This window comes from Coenobita brevimanus, chromosome 2 (genome assembly GCF_032717465.1).
Source record: "Coenobita brevimanus isolate Jiangsu-jjx chromosome 2, ASM3271746v2, whole genome shotgun sequence".
Lineage (NCBI taxonomy): Eukaryota > Metazoa > Arthropoda > Malacostraca > Decapoda > Coenobitidae > Coenobita > Coenobita brevimanus.
Genome location: NC_136955.1, coordinates 3,566,457 through 3,586,896, shown reverse-complemented (window position 1 = coordinate 3,586,896; position 20,440 = coordinate 3,566,457). Strand labels below are relative to the sequence as shown.

Below are 20,440 nucleotides of genomic sequence, written 5' to 3'. Positions count from 1 at the left end.
GGTGAGGCAGGTGAGGTAAGTATTGGATAGGAAAGGCAGGGGTGAGGCAGGTGAGGTGGGTATTGGACAGGAGAGGCAGAGGGAGGCAGGGGTTAGGCAGGTGAGGTAAGTATTGGACAGGAGAGGCAAAGGGAGGCAGGTGAGGTAGGTATTGGACAGGAGAGGCAGGGGTTAGACAGGGCTAGGGTGAGGCAGGTAAGGTAGGTATTGGAGATGAGAGGCAGAGGGAGGCAGGGCTGGAGTGAGGCAGGTGAGGTAGGTATTGGACAGGAGAGGCAGAGGGAGGCAGGGGTTAGGTTGGAGAGGTAAGACTTTTAGGAAGGAGAGGCAGGACTTACAGTGAAGCAGAGGGAGGCAGAGATTAGGCAGGATTACAGTGAGGCAGAGGGAGGGAGGTATTGGACGGGAGAGGCAGAGGTTATGCAGGAGAGACAGGACTTATAGTGAAGCAGAGAGAAATAGCATTAGGCAGGAGAGGCAGGGCTTATAGTGAGGCAGAGGGAGGTAGGGGTTAGGCAGGATTTTTAGTGAGGCAGATGTGGCAGGGTTTAGGAAGGAGAGGCAGGGCTTGGGATGAGACAGAGGGAGGAAGTATTAGGCAGGAGAGGCAGGTGTTTGACAGGAGGCAGGGGTTAGGCAGGAGAGGCAGGGTTAAGGCATAGGGAGTATAAACAACCATGCAATCAGTGGGTATAAAGGAAAGACACTATGAAATACGAAGAGGAGTTATGGGAGTGGAAAAAGATGCAGGAAAGACACTGATAACGTTGAAAGAGCCGTCCGCACAACACGAGAGAATTAAGTTGTGTAATATAAGAATCAGCCATGACTCCCTAACACCTGTTCTATAGCGATTTATTTTTGGATATGGCTGGTGAATATCGTTTGTACTTTATGCAGAGTATGGTGATATTGGAAGGATTTATATAACGCACAGGAGGGCAGGAAGGTGTAATAAGTAAAATAAATAGATTAGGAAAAGGTGTTAGGGAGCATCCGTACCCGAAAAGTATACGGGCTAAGGAATCTACCCTCCCCGCACCCACCGCATCCTCCTCCTCCTCACCTTCGTGTCTGATGTAATAAGTAAGATAAATCGATTAGAAAAGGCGTTAGGGAGCTTCCATACCAGACGAGTATAGGGGGTTCGGAATCTGCTCTCCCCGCACCCACCGCACCCTCCGCCTCACCTTCGTGTTGTGTTCGCCTTGGCCGGATCTCTGTTGTATATGGTGTTGTGGTGGCAGTAATCCTCGCAGGCGTGACTGACCATTTTGGGAAAGACAATGTGACGCTCGTGTCTGGGGAGAAAGGGAATTACTGTATTATTATTATTATTTTTATTATTATTATTATTATTATTATTATTATTACTACTACTACTACTACTACTACTACTATTGTTATTATTATTATTTTCGTCATCATTCTTACTGAACTTTCACCACCATACATAAGACTATATCCATCCTATGGACAAGAATAGTGGTGATGGTAGGCTTTGGTGGTGATGATGATGAATAGGATCACTAGTATGTAAAATAACACACACACACACACACACACACACACACACACACACACACACACACACACACACACACACACACACACACACACACACACACACACACAATGAATCCCAGCGCAAAAAAAAAGTTCCACACCTTCATTCACTCATGCAAGTCTTATTAAAAATACACACACACACACACACACACACACACACACACACACACACACACACACACACACACACACACCTTTAATTAAGAGCTCACCTGTACACGTCATCATAGGAGTTTCCATAGATAAAGGTGCCGAGGAGGGACGTATGGGCGTGTAGGTCCAGTACCAGGTCAAGGTCACACCACTGGGGGAAGATAAGGTCATGCTAGGTCAGGTTAGGTTGTTAGATAAAATTAGATTAGGTGGAGAGTGAGAGACTGACGAGGAGTGTATGTGAGTGAGGTGGACTGGGAGAGAGGGAGGGGGAGGCCAAGGATGAGATGGAGGGATGGAGTGGAGAGGTATATGAGAGAGGGGGGTGTGAGCTGGGAGCAGGGAAGTGAAATGGCGGGGGACAGAGCGACATGGAGGCGATTTGTTTGTGGCCATCCCTTACGGGATTAAGGCGTCTGGCAATAGAATTTATTCATTTTGTTTATTACGCCTTGCAGTCGTCTTCTGTGTTACCTAAATCTTTCCAGTTTCGCCATATTCTGAACAAAGCTCCCTAACATTTTTACCATGGTGATTTATTTTGTTTATGACTTTGATTACATTAGATAAGGTTAGATTATTTATTATATGTTTTGTTTTGTTTATTACGCCTTACTGTTCTCTTCTGTGTTATATAAATCTTTCCGGTGTCGCCATATTCTGCATAAAACTCCCCAACACCTTTACCTAATCGATTTATTTTGTTTATGATAGATTAGGTTAGATTACATAAGGTTAGATTATTTATTTTAGTTTTATATCTTTTGTTCATTATATCTTATTAAATCTTGCTGTCCTCTTCATTGGTACATAAATCCTTTCAGTACTGCCTTATTCTGCCTAAAGTTCCCTAACACCTTTTCCTAATTGATTTATTTTGTTTATGATAGGTTAGGTTCGCTGTCGTAGTGTGATTTACAAGGCTGGTTCAGAACACACGGGAGAGGGGGTCAGGGAAGGTCAGGGGGAGGTCGGAAAGGGGTCAGAGGTCAGGGGGGCTTAGGGAAGGAAGGTCAGAGATCAAAGAGGGGGTGAGGGAGGGAAGGTTAGGGGTCAGGAGGGTCAGGGAGGGAAGGTCAGGAGTCAGGGAGGGAAGGTTAGGGATCAGGAGAGAGGGGGTCAGGGAGGGAAGGTTAGGGGTCAGGAGAGAGGGGGTCAGGGAGGGAAGGTTAGGGGTCAGGAGAGAAAGGTTGGAGGTCAGAGGGGGGTAGGGGTCAGATGCCGTAAGGGGTTAGGGAAGGTCATAGAGGGGGTCAGGGGAGGGGATGGAGGTCAGGGGTTAAAGGGGGTCAGGGGAGGGTCATAGGTCATAGAACGGTGAGGGGAGGGGGTGGAGGTCAGGGGTTAAAAGGGGGTTAGGGGAGGGGGTCAGGGGTCAAAGGGGGGTGAGGGGAAGGGAGGTCATCTTAGAGGCCATTTCAAAGTTTTTCAATCTTGCGAGAGTAAGAGCTAAGGGGTCATCAAGAGGGGGAGGGGGAGGGGGAGGGGAGATAAAAAAGGGGAGGGGAGGGGGAGGGGAAAGGGAGGTAAGGAAGGAAAGAGGAGGGAGGGGAGGGGGAGAGGAGATAAAGAAGGGAAGGAGAGGGGGAGGGGTAAGGGAGATAAGGAGGGAAAGAGGAGGGAGGGGAGGGGAGGGGAGAGGGAGATAAGGAAGGAAAGAGGAGGGAGGGGAGGGAAAAGGGAGATAAGGAAGGAAAGAGGAGGGAGGGGAGGGAAAAGGGAGATTAGGAGGGAAACAGGATGGAGGGGAGGGGAGGGGAAAGGGAGATAAGGAAGGAAAGAGGAGGGAGGGGAGGGGAAAGGGAGATAAGGAAGGACAGAGGAGGGAAGGAAGGGGGAGGGGAAAGGAAGATAAAGGAACAAAGGGAGAGAGAGGAGGGGAGGGGAGTGGGAGATAAAGAAACAAAGGGAGGGAGAAGGGGAAGGGAAAGATAAAAGAAGGGAGGGGAGGGGAGTGAAGGAAGAAAGGTGAGGAGTGAAAGTAGGGGAGGGGAAGGAAGGAAAGGGGAGGGTGAGGAGAGGGAAGGGGAATACAAAGAAAGGAAGAGGGGAGGGAGGGGAGATAGAGGAAGGGAGGAGAAGGGAGGGTAGGGAAGGAAGAGTGGAGAGGAGGGAGGGAAGTAGAGAGAGGAGGGGTTTGGTAGGAACACTGAAAAGAAAAAAAAAAAAGCGAGAGTATTATGAAAGACGAGAGAGAGAGAGAGAGAGAGAGAGAGAGAGAGAGAGAGGAGAATTTTAAGGACAAAGCCAGTCAAAGAGCCGGTCAGATGGGTCAAGATGAAATCAGGTGGGGTCAAATGAAGTCAAAGAGGTCAAATGAGGTCAAGATGAAGTCAGGGCGGTCAAATGAGGTCAAGATGAAAGTCAAGGCGGTCAAATGAGGTTAAGATGAACGTCAGGGCTGTCAAATCAGGTCGAGAGGTCAAAAGAAGTCAAATTAGGTCAAGAGGTCAAATTAGGTCAAAAGAGGTCAAGAAGGTCAGAACTTACAGCTGACGTCTTTCTAATGGGTAGTAAGAAGGCCGTGAGGGTGGTTTATGTGACTGTCATAGCCTGGTTCTCTCTCTCTCTCTCTCTCTCTCTCTCTCACACACACACACACACACACACACACACACACACACACACACACACACTTTTTTTTCTCTCTCCCAGTTGTCAGCATTTGTCATTATTTTCTCATTCAAGTCGACTCTCTCTCTCTCTCTCTCTCTCTCTCTCTCTCTCATCTGACGGAACTGGATCATTACTGAATCTTGGCTTGAAGTTTTGATGGGCCTTAGTTATGAGGTAGGAACGAGTCTCCTTAGTTACTAGTCAAATTTGCCCTTCAGTCAGAGTGCACGTGGCCATTTACCGAGCTGAAATGGGTTGGAGATTTATGGTAGGGGATAAGAATGAGTCTCCTTGGTTACTAGTCAAATTTGCCCTTCAGAGTACACTTTGCCATCTACCGAAATGAGTCTCCATGGTTACTAGTCAAATTCACCCTCCAGTCTTGACTACTCTTGGCCATCGACTTAGCTGAAAAAGGTTAGGGATCTTAGACGAAATTACTGAGCCACCTTGGTTACTAGTCAAATTCACCCTCCATTTTGACTACTCTTGGCCATCGACTGAGCTGAAAAGTGTTAAAAGATCTTTGTTAGGTGAAAATAATGAGTCTCCTTGGTTACTAGTCAAAGTCACCCTCCAGTCTGACTACACTTGGCCATCGACTGAGCTGAAAAGGGTTAAAAGATCTTTGTTAGGCGAAAATAGTGAGTCTCCTTGGTTACTATTCAAATTAACCCTTCAATCAGAGTATGGCTGTCTACCGAGCTGAAATTGGTTAGGTGTCTTTGGTAGACGAAGGCAGTGAGTCTCCCTGGTTACTAGTCAAAGTCACCCTCCAGTCTGAAAAATTCTCTTGTTTGGCAATTACACTATATCGCTTTGGCCATGTGGAGAGGATGGAAAGTGAGGGACTGACGAGGGGAGTGTATGTGAGTGAGGTGGAGGGGGGGAGACGAAGGGGGAGGCCAAGGATGAGATGGAGGGATGGAGGGGAGAGGTATATGAGAGAGGGGGGTGTGAGCTGGGAGCAGGGCAGTGAAATGGCGGGGGACAGGGCGACATGGAGGCGATTTGTTTGTGACCACCCCTTACGGGATTAAGGCATCTGGCAATAGATAGATAGATAGATAGCTTTAACATGGGCGGAGTCTGCATCAGGTACATAAGAATATATTGACGTAATTTATGGACTAAATCGCTAAGCAAGAGGCGTCAGGAAATCCCCTAAAGAATCCTAGGCACCAGAAAAATGCTCCTCAATTCTTTAAAATCTCCCGTCCACGAAGAAGAGGAAGAAGAAGGTGATGATGACGAAGAAGAAAAAAAGTAGAAGGAAAAGATGAAGAAGAGACGAAGTAGAAGAAAAAGATGACGAAGAATAAGTAGAAGAAAAAGAATAAAGAAAAAGAAGAGGAAGAAGTAATAATGGTAGTAGAACAAGAGGAGGAGGAGGAAAAAGAAAAAGAAGGAGAGGAGGTAGTAGAAAAAGAAGAAGAAGAAGAAGAGGTGGAGGAGGAAGAAGAAAAAGAAGGAGAAGAAAAAAGAAAAAGAATTAGAAGAAAAAAGGAGAAAATCAAACGTCTCAAAAACTCCTTAAGAATTTTCTGGCTCCTGAAGTGACCAATGGGGTGGGGTGTTGGAAAATCCCCAGAGCTCCGTCCATTTTCCCTCATTGTTTTTTTACGAGTGGTTCGAGGTGTAAGTTTGAACGTGATGGTAATGGTGGACTTAGCAGGCTGTGAGAGGCTGCCTGAGTGGAGAGACGGGAGGGAGAAGGGAGGGGAGAGAGGAGGGGGAAGGGGTGTGGGAGAGAGGAGAGTAGGGGAGAGCGAAAGGGGAAAGATGGGAGAGGATAGGGAGTAGGGGTGTAGGATTGAGAGGAGGGGAAGGGGTGTGGGAGGGAGTGGGGAAAGGGAAAGGGGTGTGGGAGGGAGAGGGGAAAGGGGAAGGGGTTTGGGAGAGAGGAAGGGGAAGGGGAAGGGGTGTGGGAGAGAGGGGGAAGGGGAAAATGAGGGAAGAGGAAGGGGAGAGAAGGAGAATGGGAGAGAGGGGGAAGGGTAGAGGGAAGAAGGTTAGGGTTAGGGGAAGGGGAGAGTGGGGGAGTAGGAGAGGATCAGGGTTGTTTGAGAGAGGGGGAAGGGGAGAGGGAAAGGGTCAGGGATGTCGGTGAGAGGGGAAGGGGGAAGGATGGGAGGAGAAGAGCAGGGGAGAGGGAAAGGGGAAAGATGGGAGGGGAAAGGGGAGAGGATAGGGAGAAGGAAAAGGAGGGGAGTGAGGGAACTGACGATGATGTTAGAGGGAGGGAGTTAGAAGAGGGAGGGGGAGTGAGGTGAGCCGTGAGGGGGAGGGAAAAGGGGAGGGGGAGGAAGGGAGGATTATAGAAGGATGGGGTGAGGGAGCGGGAATAGTGGAGATGATGATGGTGATAGAAGAGGGGTAGGGATGGGGGTGGGTGGTGAGGAGGGGAGAGAGAGGGGATAGGAGGTGGACATGAGAGGGGAGGGAGAGAAAACGAAGAGGGGGTAAGGGTGAGGGGGGAGATTTGGCAGTGTGATGATGAGAGAGAGAAAGAGAGAGGGAGAGAGAGAGAGAGGGGGGGGGTCAATGATGGTCTGCTGAGGGGAAGGTCGTTGGATCGAGCCCCTCCTTCGCCGACCAGACCAGCTGACCTCATGACCCTTGACCCGTGATGAAGAGAGAGAGAGAGAGAGAGAGACGAGGGGGGGGGGGATGGTGGTGAGGGAGGAAAGGGGTATAATAATAATGATAATAATAATAGTGGTAGTAGTAGTAGCAGTAGTAGTGGTAGTAGTAACAGTAGGAGTAGTAGTTGCAGCAGTAGTAGTAGTAATAATAATAATAATAATAATAATAATAGTGGTGGTGGTAGTAGTAACAGTAGTAGTAGTAGTAGTAATAGCAGTAGTAGTAGTAGTAGTAATAATAATAATAGTAGTGGTGGTAGTAGTAACAGTAGTAGTAGTAGTAGTAGTAGTAGTAGTAGTACAGTAGTAGTAGTAATAATAATAATAATAATAATAATAATTTGGTTACATTAACTTTCTTCTTCATTCCACAGATGCGAGAAAGACATTGAAAATCAGAGAAACTTAGGAAGAAAATAATGGAAACAAAAGAAACTAACTAGGAGAAGTGTGGATTCCAGGCCATGCGTTCTCCCCGTCCTTAAGGTGGTAAGTGTTAAGTATATATTTTTAGATGCGGGAGCTTCTCTGGGATCGGCCTTGTCCCTCTGTCGCACACTAATAATTTTCGGAAACGTGGTGCTTCATTCCCGTAGACTTTAACGATTTTAGCGAAGTCCCATTTTAAAGCCCCGAAGCTCCCGTATCTATCTAGTATTTTTTTGTATCTATTGCCCATTTTCTCGTCAGGTAAGGAAGCTCCCAAACACATTTTCCTAAGAGAATTGTTTTGGTTATTACACTCTACCGTCCTCTTCTGTAATCAGGCCTTGTAGCATTACAATATTCTATAGATTACATATAAAAGGATATTATCCAGCCATATGCAAAAATAAATCGGTAAAGAAGAGGTGTTAGGATTAGTTTAGCATTTTCAGTCCTTTTAACATCACCATACTCTATAAATAACGTATGAAAGGATATTAGCCAACCGTATTCAGAAATAAATCGGTAAGGAAGAGGTGTTAGGGAGCTTCCATAATCTGTATGGGCCTATATTTCGTCTTTGTATTTCTTTTTCTCAGACTCAAAGATGTAACTGAGTAAAGGAAATAAAGGTAAGTTATGGAAGCTTCAAGGTAAATGAAAATTATTATTATTATTATTATTATTATTATCATCATCATTATTATTATTATTATTATTATTTTTGTTTTGGTGAAGGTGTGTCAGTTTGTTTTGATGATCAGCTGTCTGTCTGTATGTCTGTCTTTCTCTTTGTCCGCTGTTTGTTTGTGTGTTTGTCTGTCTGTCTCTGTCCTTTTGTCTGTCTGTCTCTCCGTCTGTCTGTCTGTCTCTGTCCTTTTGTCTGTTCGTCCGTCTGCCTATCTCTCCGTCTGTCTGTCTGTCTGTCTCTTTGCTTTTGTCCGTCCGTCTGTCTGTCTGTCTCTGTCCTTTTGTCTGTCTGTCTGTCTATCTTTCCGTCAGTTTGTCTGTCTCTGTCCTTCTGTCTGTTCGACCGTTTGCCTGTCTCTCCGTCTGTCTGTCTGTCTCTCTCCTTTTGTCTGTTTGTCCGTCCATCTGTCTGTCTCACTCTTCACGATATAGGAAGAAACCAATGTAAATATCAGTGTGAAAAATGTGGGTATATTTCTGATTATTTGTTGAACAAGCGATTTAGTGTATATTAAAGTTGTGTGTGTGTGTGTGTGTGTGTGTGTGTGTGTGTGTGTGTGTGTGTGTGTGTGTGTGTGTGTGTGTGTGTGTGATTTAAGGAACAAGAGATTTAGTGTATGTTTAAGTTGTGTGTGTGTGTGTGTGTGTGTGTGTGTGTGTGTGTGTGTGTGTGTGTGTGTGTGTGTGTGTGTGTGTGTGTGTGTGTGTGTGTGTGTGATTTAAGGAACAAGAGATATAGTGTATGTTAAAATTGGTTGTGTGTGTGTGTGTGTTGGACGTTACGATATAGTTAGATGTTATAGCCAAGCAAATGCGTCAGTTGATTCAGAGGGTTAATGTTCTTGCTGTATCCCCGCCTCACATTAAATCGCTAAGGAAGAGGTGTTAAGAAGGGGTTACTGTGCTGTATTACCTCCCTCTGGTTTGGTTGCATAAGGAGGAAGCAAAAGGCGTAGAAAATAAATCGCAATGGAAGATGTGTTGGGGGTTACTGCGTTATTTTACCTCAGGGAGCGAAAGGCGTAGAGAATAAGATAAATCGCTAAGGAAGATGTGTTACGGGGTTACTGCGTTGTTTGATCTCAGGGCGCGAAAGACGAAGAGAATAATTTGTGTGGAATGAATCGCTAAGGAAGAGGTGTTAAGGGTTTACTACGGTACGTTATTTTACCTTAGGGAGCGAAGGGCGTAGAGAATAATTTGTGTGGGAAAAAATCGCTAAAGAAGAGGTGTTAAGGGGTTACTGCTTTATTTTACCTCAGGGAGCGAACGGCGTAGAAAATAATTTGTTGAAAAAATCGCTAAAGAAGAGGTGTTCAGGGGTTACTGCGAAAGGCGAAGAGAATAAGATGTGGAGAAAATCGCTAAAGAATAGGCGTTAAGGGGTTACTGCGTTATTTTACCTCAGGGAGCGAAAGGTGTAGAACATGTGTGGAATAAATCGCTAAGGAAGAGGCGTTAAGGGGATACTGCGTTATTTTACCTCAGGGAGCGAAAGGTGTAGAACATGTGTGGAATAAATCGCTAAGGAAGAGGCGTTAAGGGGTTACTGCGTTATTTTACCTCCGCCTGGTCCAGTTGCATGAGAAGGGAGCGAACGGCATAGGTGGTTGGATGTCCCCACTCACTGGCCTCTCCCCACGAGCGGTTCAGGTCAAATCCCATGAGAGTTGATCTGCAAGTTAGATTAGGCTAGGTTAGGTTAGGCAGTAGATAGATAGATAGATAGATGGGTAGGTTAGGTTAGGTGAGATTAGGTAAGGGGCGGTATTTTAGGAGAGTTAGGAAGCATATTAACACCTCTTCCTTACCGATTTATTTCTGATTCTGCTCCGTTAATAGTCTTGTGTTATTCGTGCAGTCTGTGTTGATATTGAAAAGGCATAAGGAGCAAACCAGGGGATACGAATGAGTAGTTTGGAAAATAAATCGTTAAGGAAGAGGTGTTAGGGAGCCTCCTTGCCCATAGAGAATACGGACCTTAGATTAGCTTGGTCTGTGTGGGGTTGGATTGGGTTGGGTTGGGTTGGGTTAGGTTTGTGTAGGTTGTATCGAACTGGGTTGGGTTGGGTTAGCTTTTGTCTGAGGTGTATTGGACTGGGTTGGGTTGGGTTGCGTTAGGTTTGGCTAGGTTGTATTGGACTGGGTTGAGTTAGGGTAAGTTTGTGTAGGTTTAATTGGACTGGGTTGGGTTGGGTTGGGTTAGGTTTGTATAGGTTGTATTGGACTGGGTTGGGTTGGGTTGGGTTAGGTTTGTATAGGTTGTATTGGACTGGGTTGGGTTGGGTTAGGTTTGTTTAGGTTGTATTGGGTTGGGTTGGGTTAGGGTAAGTTTGTCTAGGTTGTATTGGACTGGGTTGGGTTGGGTTAGGGTTTGTGTAGATTGGATTGGACTAGGTTGGGTTGGGTTAGGGTTTGTCTAGATTGGATTGGACTGGGTTGGGTTGGGTTGGATTGAATTGAATATTGCAGTTGTACCACCTACAATGCACAATGTCACCACGTGCAGGCTCCTATTTAGCGTCTTTAGGCTAAGTTAATGTGAAAAGAGTATAGTTGATGTGACCTTAAATGATCTGTAATTAACAAGTTAGGTGTCATCGGGGTTCATCATGGGCACTACCAGAGAGATATTTTTCCCCTTACCCTAGCACTTCTTCGTGACTAGCACCGCGTTCAAGTTAAAGTGAAGATTAAACCTTTGTCTTACCTGTAATTACCAAGGAACAACTCACCTATAATTGCCCAGGTAGGTTCCATTAGGGTTCAACACGGGTATTACAAGGAAGATATTTTCCCCCTTACCGTAGCACTTCTTCGTGACTAGCAGTGCGTTCAAGTTAACGTGAAAATTAAACCCTTGACTCACCTGTAATTGCCCAGGTAGGTTCCATCGGGGCTCATCATGGGCACTATAAGATATTTTTTCCCCTTACCCTAGCACTTCTTCGTGACTAGCGCCGCGTTCTATACTTGCCTTACCTGTAATTACCAAGGAGCAACTCACCTGTAATTGCCCAGGTAGGTTCCATCCGGGTTCATCATGGGCACCACCAGGAAGATCACGTTTCTCCTCAACAGGCTGGCCACACTACTTGAACCCAGGAGCAGTTCTAGCATACCTGAGGGTCATAGGAGGTAGTAAGACAGGTTAATTGGGAGTTAGTGAAATAGGTTGATTGAGAGACAGGAGTTAGTAAAATAGGTTAATTGGGAGACAGGAGTTAGTGAGATAAGGTTAATTGGGAGACAGGAGGTAGTAAGATAAGGTTAATTGGGAGACGGGAAAGATAGGTTAATTGGGAGACAGGAGTTAGTGAGACAGGTTAATTGAGAGACAGGAGTTAGTAAAATAGGTTAATTGTGAGACAGGAGTTAGTGAGATAAGGTTAATTGAGAGACAGGAGTTAGTAAAATAGGTTAATTGTGAGCCAGGAGTTAATGAGATAAGGTTAATTGGGAGACAGGTGTTAGTGAGATAAGGTTAATTGGGAGACAGGAGTTAGTGAGATAAGGTTAATTGGGAGACAGGAGTTAGTGAGATAAGGTTAATTGGGAGACAGGAGTTAGTGAGATAGGTTAATTGGGAGACAGGAGTTAGCGAGATAGGTTAATTGGGAGACAGGAGTTAGCGAGATATGGTTAATTGGGAGACAGGAGTTAGTGAGATAGGTTAATTGGGAGACAGGAGTTAGCGAGATATGGTTAATTGGGAGACAGGGGTTAGTGAGATAGGTTAATTGGGAGACAGGAGTTAGCGAGATAAGGTTAATTGGGAGACAGGAGTTAGCGAGATAAGGTTAATTGGGAGACAGGAGTTAGTTAGATTAGCTACTTGTGAGACAGAAGTTAAAAAGATAGGTTAATTGGGAGACAAGTTAGAAAGATAGGTTAATTGGGAGATAGGAGTTAGTAAGGTAGGTTAATTGTGAGACAGGAGTAAGAGTGGATACCTGTGGGTCATAGGAGCCCACATATAAAATACCTGGAGGTCATTATATTCATTGTTCTTTAATTACGAGTATGTTAGTCTTTTGTTTACATTCTATCTATCAGTATCTATCCATCTATCTGTCTGCTGTTTATCTCTGTCTATCTGTCCTTTTAATTATCTGTCAAAATATAGCTTTCTTGGTCTGTCTGTCTGTCTGCCTGTCTATCTGTCTATTTATTTGCTGGTCTGTCTATAACTATATATTTATCATTCTGTCAATCTGTCTGTCTACTGTATCTCTCTCTCTCTCTCTCTCTCTCTCTCTACTAACCTTGTACTATGAATGAGGTGGGACTTTCTCCGCCGTGGACCCTTGCTAGAACCACCACTACACGTTTCTTAGGCACACCTGTTGGTAGATAGACAGGTAGATAGATAGATAGGAAGATAGATAGATGGGTAGGTAGGTATACAGAGACACCAGTGGAGGGAGAGGCAGGTAGGTAAGTAGGTAGGTGGGTAGAGAGATAGATGGATGGATAGATAGGTAGGTAGGTAGATAGATGGATAGATAGATGGGTAGGTGAGTGTACAGAGACATTATTACATAGATACACTTGTGGAGGGAGAGGCAGGTAGACAGATAGATAGATTAATAGATAGATAGATGGATAGGTAGGTATATAGAGACTACATAGATATACTGTGGAGGGAGAGGCAGGTAGATAGATAGACAGACAGATAGATAGGTAAGTAAAAAGAAAAAGACGTAAGTTTAGTGATGGATGGATGGATGAATGGATAGGTAGTTAAGTAGTTAGATAGATAAATAGAGAGAGGGGAGGTAGGATAGGGAGGGAGGGGAAAGAAGGAAGGCGAAGGAGAGAAAAAGGAGAATAGAGGAATGAGAGGGGGAAGAAAGAGGGCGAAGGAAGGATGGAAGACAGAAGAAGGAAGGAAGGGAGAAATTAGAAGGAAGGAAGGAAGACAGTAGGAAGGAAGGAAGGGAGACAGAAGGAAGGAAGGAAGAGAGGGAGACAGAAGAAGAAAGGAAGGAAGGGAGACAAGGAGAGAGAGAGAGAGAGAGAGACTGTCTTTACACTGATTTATAGTCATATTACACGCTTGTCAGAATATATGGATAGCTTGAGAGAGAGAGAGAGAGAGAGAGAGAGAGAGAGAGAGAGAGAGAGAGAGAGAGAGAGGGACAGAGAGAGAGAGAGAGAGAGAATGTTTAAGAGAACTGAACTGCTTAATTGGTTTATGAAATCCAGTCTCTGTTCATCATCATCATCATCATAACCATCATCATCATCATAATCATCATCTCTTCTTCTGATTATTGTTATCATCTTCCTTCTCTAATACCTAATCATCATCATCATCATCATCATTACAGTCATCATCAGCATCATGTTCCTTTTCCTCTCTCAATTCATCATCATTATCATCATGATCATCACCATTACAATCATCATCATCATCTTCCTTCTCGTCTGTCAATTCATCTTCATCATCATCATCATCATCATCATCATCATCATCTTCCTTCTCTTCTACCAGATCATCATTATCTTCATCATTTTTCCTTCTCTTATACCAAATCATCATCATCATCATCCTTTTCCTCTACCAAATCATCATCATCATCATCTTCTTCCTCATCATCATTATGATCATCATCTTCCTTCTCCTCTCTCATATCATCATCATCATCATCATCTTCCTTCTCCTCTCTCATATCATCATCATCATCTTCCTTCTCCTCCACCAAATCATCATCATCATCATCATCATAATAGTCGAAAAATAATTACCTATCGTAGTGGATACCAAACTCTCCTCCTCCTCGTCATCATCATCATCCTCTTCCTCCTCCTCCTCCTCTTCCTGCTCCACTTTGGGCGGTTCGGGGGGAGGTGCGGGAGGGGGCGGGACGGCTGCGGCTGCGGCTGCTGCGGCGGCTGCGGTTTTGGCTGCGGCTTTGGTTACGGGTTGCATCATGGTGGCCGCCTTGTTAACCCCGGAGGCCGCAACCAGGAGGGACTCTAATTGCTGGTCGTAGTTGTCAGGGGTGGTTATGGCCAGCAGGTCACATTGCCGGCCTTGCTGTGGGGAGATATGTATAGGTGTAGGTGTGTATGATGTATGTGTATGTATGATGTATGTGTCTATGTGTATGTATGTATATATGTGTAGCTACGTGTATGTATGATGTGTGTTTGTATGAATGATGTATGTATGTGTGATGTCTATGTATGTATGGTAAGCATGTACTGTATGTATGCATGCATGATGTATGTATGTACGTATATATGTATGTATGTATGTCCGAGTGATGTATAAATGTATGTATGTAGCTACGTATGATGTATGTATGATGTATATGTGTATGTATATGTAATTCCCACAGCGCCTTTCTTCCCTTGTTCTCATACATTCAGTGTTATTCAGCTATACTAAATCTGTTCCTCCTATCCCTCCTCTCTCTCCATCTCCCAGCCCTTTCCACTCATTTACTGTATGTATGTCAATCTTATTCATTTTTATAATTTTTTACTCCAGCCATGTGTCTATCCCCTATCCCAGTTTTGTCGACTTATCACCTATCCTCTATTCCTTATTCAGTATTTCAAGTCTTCATTTTTATCACCCCTGCTGCATCTATCCTTATCCTATCCTTAGCTGTCTATCCCTCTATCTATCCACGTACCACCAAATAGGCCAGGGCTTCTCCGGCAATATGGGTGTGACCTATCCTCTATTCCTCATTCAGTATCTCTAGTCTTCATTTTTATCACTTCTGCTCCACCTATCCTTATTTTGTCCCCTTTCTATCTATCCCTCTATCTATCCACCTACCACGGAATAGGCCAGGGCGTGTCTCCAGCAGTAGGGCAGTTGTCTAGCCTCCTGAAGGTTGAGAAAGGCCTTGAGTCTCGAGTAGGAGTAGGGATAGGTGAGGGCGAACTGATACACGTCACTCTCCACGTCAAAACACACCGCAAAACTCAGCACGTAGTGGTTCCTGTACTTCTCTGACTGGTAGTAGTACACGTGCTCCGGCGGCATCCTGGTCCTGGGAATGTGAGAGAGAGGTAGAGAAAGTGAGAGAGTTAGAGAGAGTGAGGGAGAGTTATTAGACTACGTAAGAACAAAGGAAAGAGTAAAAATATTGAATATCAGTAAGTTATGGTTGCTGTAGTGCTCTGAGTGGTAGTAGTACACGTTCTCCGGCGGCATCCTGGTCCTGGGTGAGTGAGAGAGAGAGGTAGAGAAAGTGAGAGAGTTAGAGAGAGTGAGGGATGCAACTTAGAACATTCCCCTCCACGTCTAAACAAACATAGTGGTTCTTGTGTTGCTCTGACTGGCATCCTGGTCCTGAGAGAGAGAGAGAGAGAGAAAGAGAAAGAAAGAGAGAGAGAGAGTAATTAGTGAAGGCCATTAAGGGCAAGCGTCACTAATTGAGAGAAAATGAGAACCGATGAAATTTAAAAAAAAAAGAAAAGCGAATCTGCATTGCGTCCCTGAGAGAAAGAGAGAGAGAGAGAGGCAGAGAGACGGACAGACACAGAAAAAGAGAGAGAGACAGACAGACAGACAGGCAGGCAAGCAGAGAGACAGGCAGGCAGACAGACAGAGAGACAGGCAGGCAGACAGACAGAGAGACAAACAGAGGTAGACAGATAGAGAGAGAGAATTAAAGCAAGTAAACAGAAAGGATCAAATGTGAGCCAGATAGAGCCAAGTAGAACGACACCGAGTGAAAGCAAATTAAAGCCAGCCAAGTGAGAGCGAATGAAAGCAAATGTGAGCAAATAAAGCCAGCCAAATGTGAGTGAGACTGAGTGAGAGCAAATTAAAGCCAGCCAAGTAGATCGAGTTAGAGCGAGGCCGAGTGTCAGGAGGGAAGAGCCAGCGAAATGTGAGCGAATTAGAGCAAATGTGAGTCACGTAGATCGAAATAGGGCAAAATGTGAGCGAATTAGAGGAACGAGAGAAAAATAAAAAGGCAGCCAAATGTGAGGGAATCAGAGCAAAATGTGAGCAAATTAGAGCAAATGTGAGCGAATTAAAGCGAGGCACTTACCACCTAGGACGTGATGTGGAGCGAACGAGGGGAGTGAGGCCGCGGCAGAAGAGATTTCGACCCTTGTGTAGATTTACTAGGTTGAAGATGGCCCGCTGCGGATAGATAGATAGATAGATAGATGGATAGAGAGATAGGCGGATAAGTAGGTAGGTGGGGTGGTGGATGGATAGATAGATAGACAGATGGATGGATAGATAGATAGATGGATAGAGAGGTAGGCAGATGAGTAGGTAGGTGGGGTGGTGGATAGATAGATAGATGGATAGAGAGACAGGCGGATAAGTAGGAAGGTGGGTGGTGGATGGATAGATAGATAGACAGACAGATGGATAGTTGGGGAGGTAGGTTGGTAGATTAGTGGATGGATGGTTGGATTGGGTGGGTGAATGAATAGAGATAGATGAATAGATGGATAGATAAGTAGTCAAGTAGATGGATAGATAGATGGACAGGTAGGTAGGTAGATAGACTGACGGATGATGGATGGATTTGATGGATAGGGAGATGGATAAGCAGATAGATAGGTTGATAGATGGATGGATAGGTAGACAGACAAATAGAACAAGTTATGGCTTTTGTGAATGTATAGCAGGTTGAGAGAGAGAGAGAGAGAGAGAGAGAGAGAGAGAGAGAGAGAGAGAGAATGTATACCAGGTTGAGAGAGAGAGAGAGAGTCAGTGTAGTGGAAGGAAGGGCCTCTCTCTCTCTCTCTGTTTTATTGCCCCACAGGACTCTATCTAATTACTTTAACCCACATTGACCCCGTCCTCGACCTCCTTTGGCCTTTTCTTGACCTTACTTGGCCTTTTCTTGACCTCCTTTGGCCTTTTCTTGACCTTACTTGGCCTTTTCTTGACCTCCTTTGGCCTTTTCTTGACCTTACTTGGCCTTTTCTTGACCTCCTTTGGCCTTTTCTTGACCTTACTTGGCCTTTTCTTGACCTCCTTTGGCCTTTTCTTGACCTTACTTGGCCTTTTCTTAACGCTTTCTTGATTTTCTTGACCATACTTGGCTTTTTCTTGACCTTACTTGGCCTTTTTTTTTAAACCCTACTTGGCCTTTTTGACCTTACTTGGCCTTATTGACCTTTCTTGACGTTTTCTTGACTTTGACATTTTCTTGACCTTACTTGCCCTTTTCTTGAATTTTTGACCTTTTCTTGACCTTACTGACCTTTTCTTGACCTTATTTGACATTTTCTTGACCTTACTTGGCCTTTTCTTGACCGTACTTGACCTTTTCTTGACTTCCTGACTCCTTCACATTTCCTGTTTCCTTGACCTTCCGGATTTTTTCATTGTCTATCTATCTATCTCCATCTATGTATCTATCTATCTGTCTGTATTAGTCTATCTATCTATCTATCTATATCTATCTGTATCTGTCTGTCTATCTGTTTGTCTGTCTATCTATCTGTCTGTCTATCATTCTATCTATCTCATATTCCTTGACCATTTAAGAGATTTTTATATATATCTTTGACCTTATTTAACGTAATCGCAGTGAAGGGGTTAAATAAAATACACCGTTTCTCTCTCTCTCTCTCTCTCTCTCTCTCTCTCTCTCTCTCTCTCGTATTTGTCATGGTTCTTGGAGCGAAACAGGAAAAAGAGAGCGAGGGTATGACAGGGTGTGGTAGTGTGGTAGTCTGTGTGGTAGGGTGTATGGTAAGGTGGAAGGGTGTGTAGTAGTGGATGTGGTAGGGTGGGAGGGGGTGTGGTGGGGTGGGAGAGGGTGTGGTAGGGTGTGTGGTAACGTGGGAGAGTACTGTAGGGGTGTGGTAGGGTGGGAGAGGGTGTGGTAGGGTGTGTGGTAACGTAGGAGAGTGTGGTAGGGTGTATGGTCCGGTGGGAGAGGGTGTGGAAGGGTGTGTGGTAAGGTGGGAGAGTGTGGAATGGGGTGTGGGATGGTGTGTGGTTAGGTGGGAGAGGGTGTGGTAGGGTGTTTTGTAAGGTGGGAGAGTATGGTAGGGGTGCGGTAGGGTGTGTGGTAACGTGGGAAAGTGTGGTAGGGTGTATGGTCCGGTGGGAGAGGGTGTGGTAGGGTGTGTGGTAAGGTGAGAGAGTGTGGAAGGGGGTGTGGGAGGGTGTGTGGTAAAGTGGGATAGTGTGGAAAGGGGTGTGGTAAGGTGGGAGAGGGTGTGGGAGAGTGTGGAAGGGGTGTGGTAGAGTGGGTTAGGGTGTGTTTTATAGTGGGAGAGTATGGTAGGGTTGGAGAGTGTGGAAGGGGGTGTGGTAGAGTGGGAGAGGGTGTGATAAAGTGGAAGGGGGTGTGGTAGGTTGGGAGATTGTGGGAGGGGGTGTGGTAGGGTGGGAGAGGGTGCGGAAGGGTGAGAGGGGATGTGGTAGAATGGAAGTGGGTATGGTAGAGTGGAAGGGGGTGTGGTAGGCTGGGAGAGGGTGTGGTTGGGTGAGAGGGAGTGTGGTAGAATGAGAGGGGGTGTGGGGTACGGCGAGACGGGTTGTAGTAGAGTGGTAGGCGGTGTGGTGTGGTGTGGTGAGGGGTAGGCAAGGGAGCGTGGAAGATGGTGTGACAGGGAGGCAGAGAGGCGTGGCAGGGTGATGGAGAGGCAGGCAGGGTGGGAGCGACTTGGGAGGGAAATTCAGTGCTAATGGGGGAAGTGTGGTGTGGTGTGAGGTGTAGTATGGTGTGGTGTAGTGTAGTGTGGTGTCGTGTGGTGAGGGTGTGGTGAGGGGTGTGGTGTGGGATGGGGTGGTGTGGTGTGATGTGGTATGGTGTGGTGTAGTGTTGTGTGGTGTGGGGTATGTTGTGGGTGATGTGGTATAGATGTGGTGTGGTGATTCTGCATTATTATTATTATTATTATTATTATTATTATTATTATTATTATTATTATGATTCCCTACATACACAAACGTAAGCCCAGTGGACTGCAATCTTCAGTTCCCTTCCCTTCACACCACCATCCTCCTCTCCGGTATTACACCAGAGTCAATAGTGGTGTATTGTCTATCTGTCTATCTGTCTATTGCCAGACGCCTTAATTCCGCAAGGGGTGGCCACAAATAAATCGCCTCCATGTCGCCCTGTCCCCCGCCATTTCACTGGCCTGCTCCCAGCACATACCCCCCTCTTTCATATACCTCTCCACTCCATCCCTCCATCTCATCCTTGGCCTCCCCCTCCCTCTCTCTCCCTCAACCTTACTCACATACACTCTCCTCGTCAGTCTCTTACTCTGGTATTATCGTAGAAATAATAGAAAAAATCCTCTTTGGTCTGGTGTGAATTTGGTATGATCTGGTATAAGAGTTGGCGTAAGGGCGGGGTGTGGGCGTGGCTTGGGCGGGTTTTTGGGCGTGGTTTGCGGGCGGTTTTTGTGAGGGCGGGGGGGAAGGGAGGGTTTGTTTGTGCAGAGAAAAAGTGGGGAGGAAAGAATGAGAGAGGAATTCCTAAGTATTGGAGAGAGAGAGAGAGAGAGAGAGAGATTAATGGTCTGACTCTTCCCTCATACAACCACCACCAACCACACTACCACACTTCCCACTACACTACCACACTCCTTACCACACTACCTCACTTCTTACCACACTTCCTGCCACATACCACACTCCTCACTACACTACCACACTCCGTACCACACTACCATACTCCCTACCACACTCCTCACTGCACTACTACATTCCCTACCACACTACCACACTCCCTACCACATTACTACACTCCTCACTACACTACCACATTCCCTACCACACAACCAAACTCCATACCACACTTCTTTCCTCGTACCATACTCCCTTTACCCACGGCAGTACTATACTTCCTACCACACTACCACACTTATTTACTACCATACTCCCCCTTCCAACCACACTGCCACACTTCTTTCCTACCATACTCCCCCTTCCTACCACACTTCATTCCTACCATACTCCCCCAGCTTACCACACTACTATACGCCTGACCATACTACCACACTCCCAACCACACTACCACAATCCCTACCTTACTCTTCTCCTACCACACTCGTCTCCCTCCACACTACCATACTTTCCTTCCATACATTATTCTCTCTCACTTCCTTCTCTCTGGTTTTCTCTCTCATTTCTCTCCTCCCTCCTCTCTTTTCCTTCCATCTCTCTCTCTCTCTCTCTCTCTCTTCACGCCATCCTGCCTCTCATTCTTCCCTCCACTGCACCTCTCCCTCCTTTCCTTCTACTTAATCTTCCTCCATCTTTCTCCCTCCCTCCCTTCCACAGTTCCTCCTGTCTTTCTTTCTGTCTCTCTCTTTCTTCTTTCTGTCTGTCTTTCTTTTTTTCCTTTCCTTAGTATTTTCTTATCTTTTTCTTGCCT

At 45.6% G+C, this 20,440-nt stretch overlaps 1 protein-coding gene across 1 annotated transcript in view; it reads right to left on the bottom strand.

The window, feature by feature from the left end:
• Positions 1–20,440, bottom strand: part of LOC145391127 (cytosolic carboxypeptidase 6-like) — a 40,591-nt gene that overhangs the window by 5,721 nt on the left and 14,430 nt on the right. The window contains exons 4-12 of the mRNA XM_080265813.1: positions 16,124–16,218; positions 14,892–15,112; positions 14,026–14,138; positions 13,674–13,726; positions 12,365–12,468; positions 11,107–11,221; positions 9,663–9,774; positions 1,782–1,873; positions 1,191–1,301 (exon numbers count right to left, since the gene is read on the bottom strand). Coding sequence (XP_080121939.1) covers positions 1,191–1,301; positions 1,782–1,873; positions 9,663–9,774; positions 11,107–11,221; positions 12,365–12,468; positions 13,674–13,726; positions 14,026–14,138; positions 14,892–15,112; positions 16,124–16,218 — 1,016 coding nt within the window. The remainder of the gene's footprint in view (positions 1–1,190; positions 1,302–1,781; positions 1,874–9,662; positions 9,775–11,106; positions 11,222–12,364; positions 12,469–13,673; positions 13,727–14,025; positions 14,139–14,891; positions 15,113–16,123; positions 16,219–20,440) is intronic.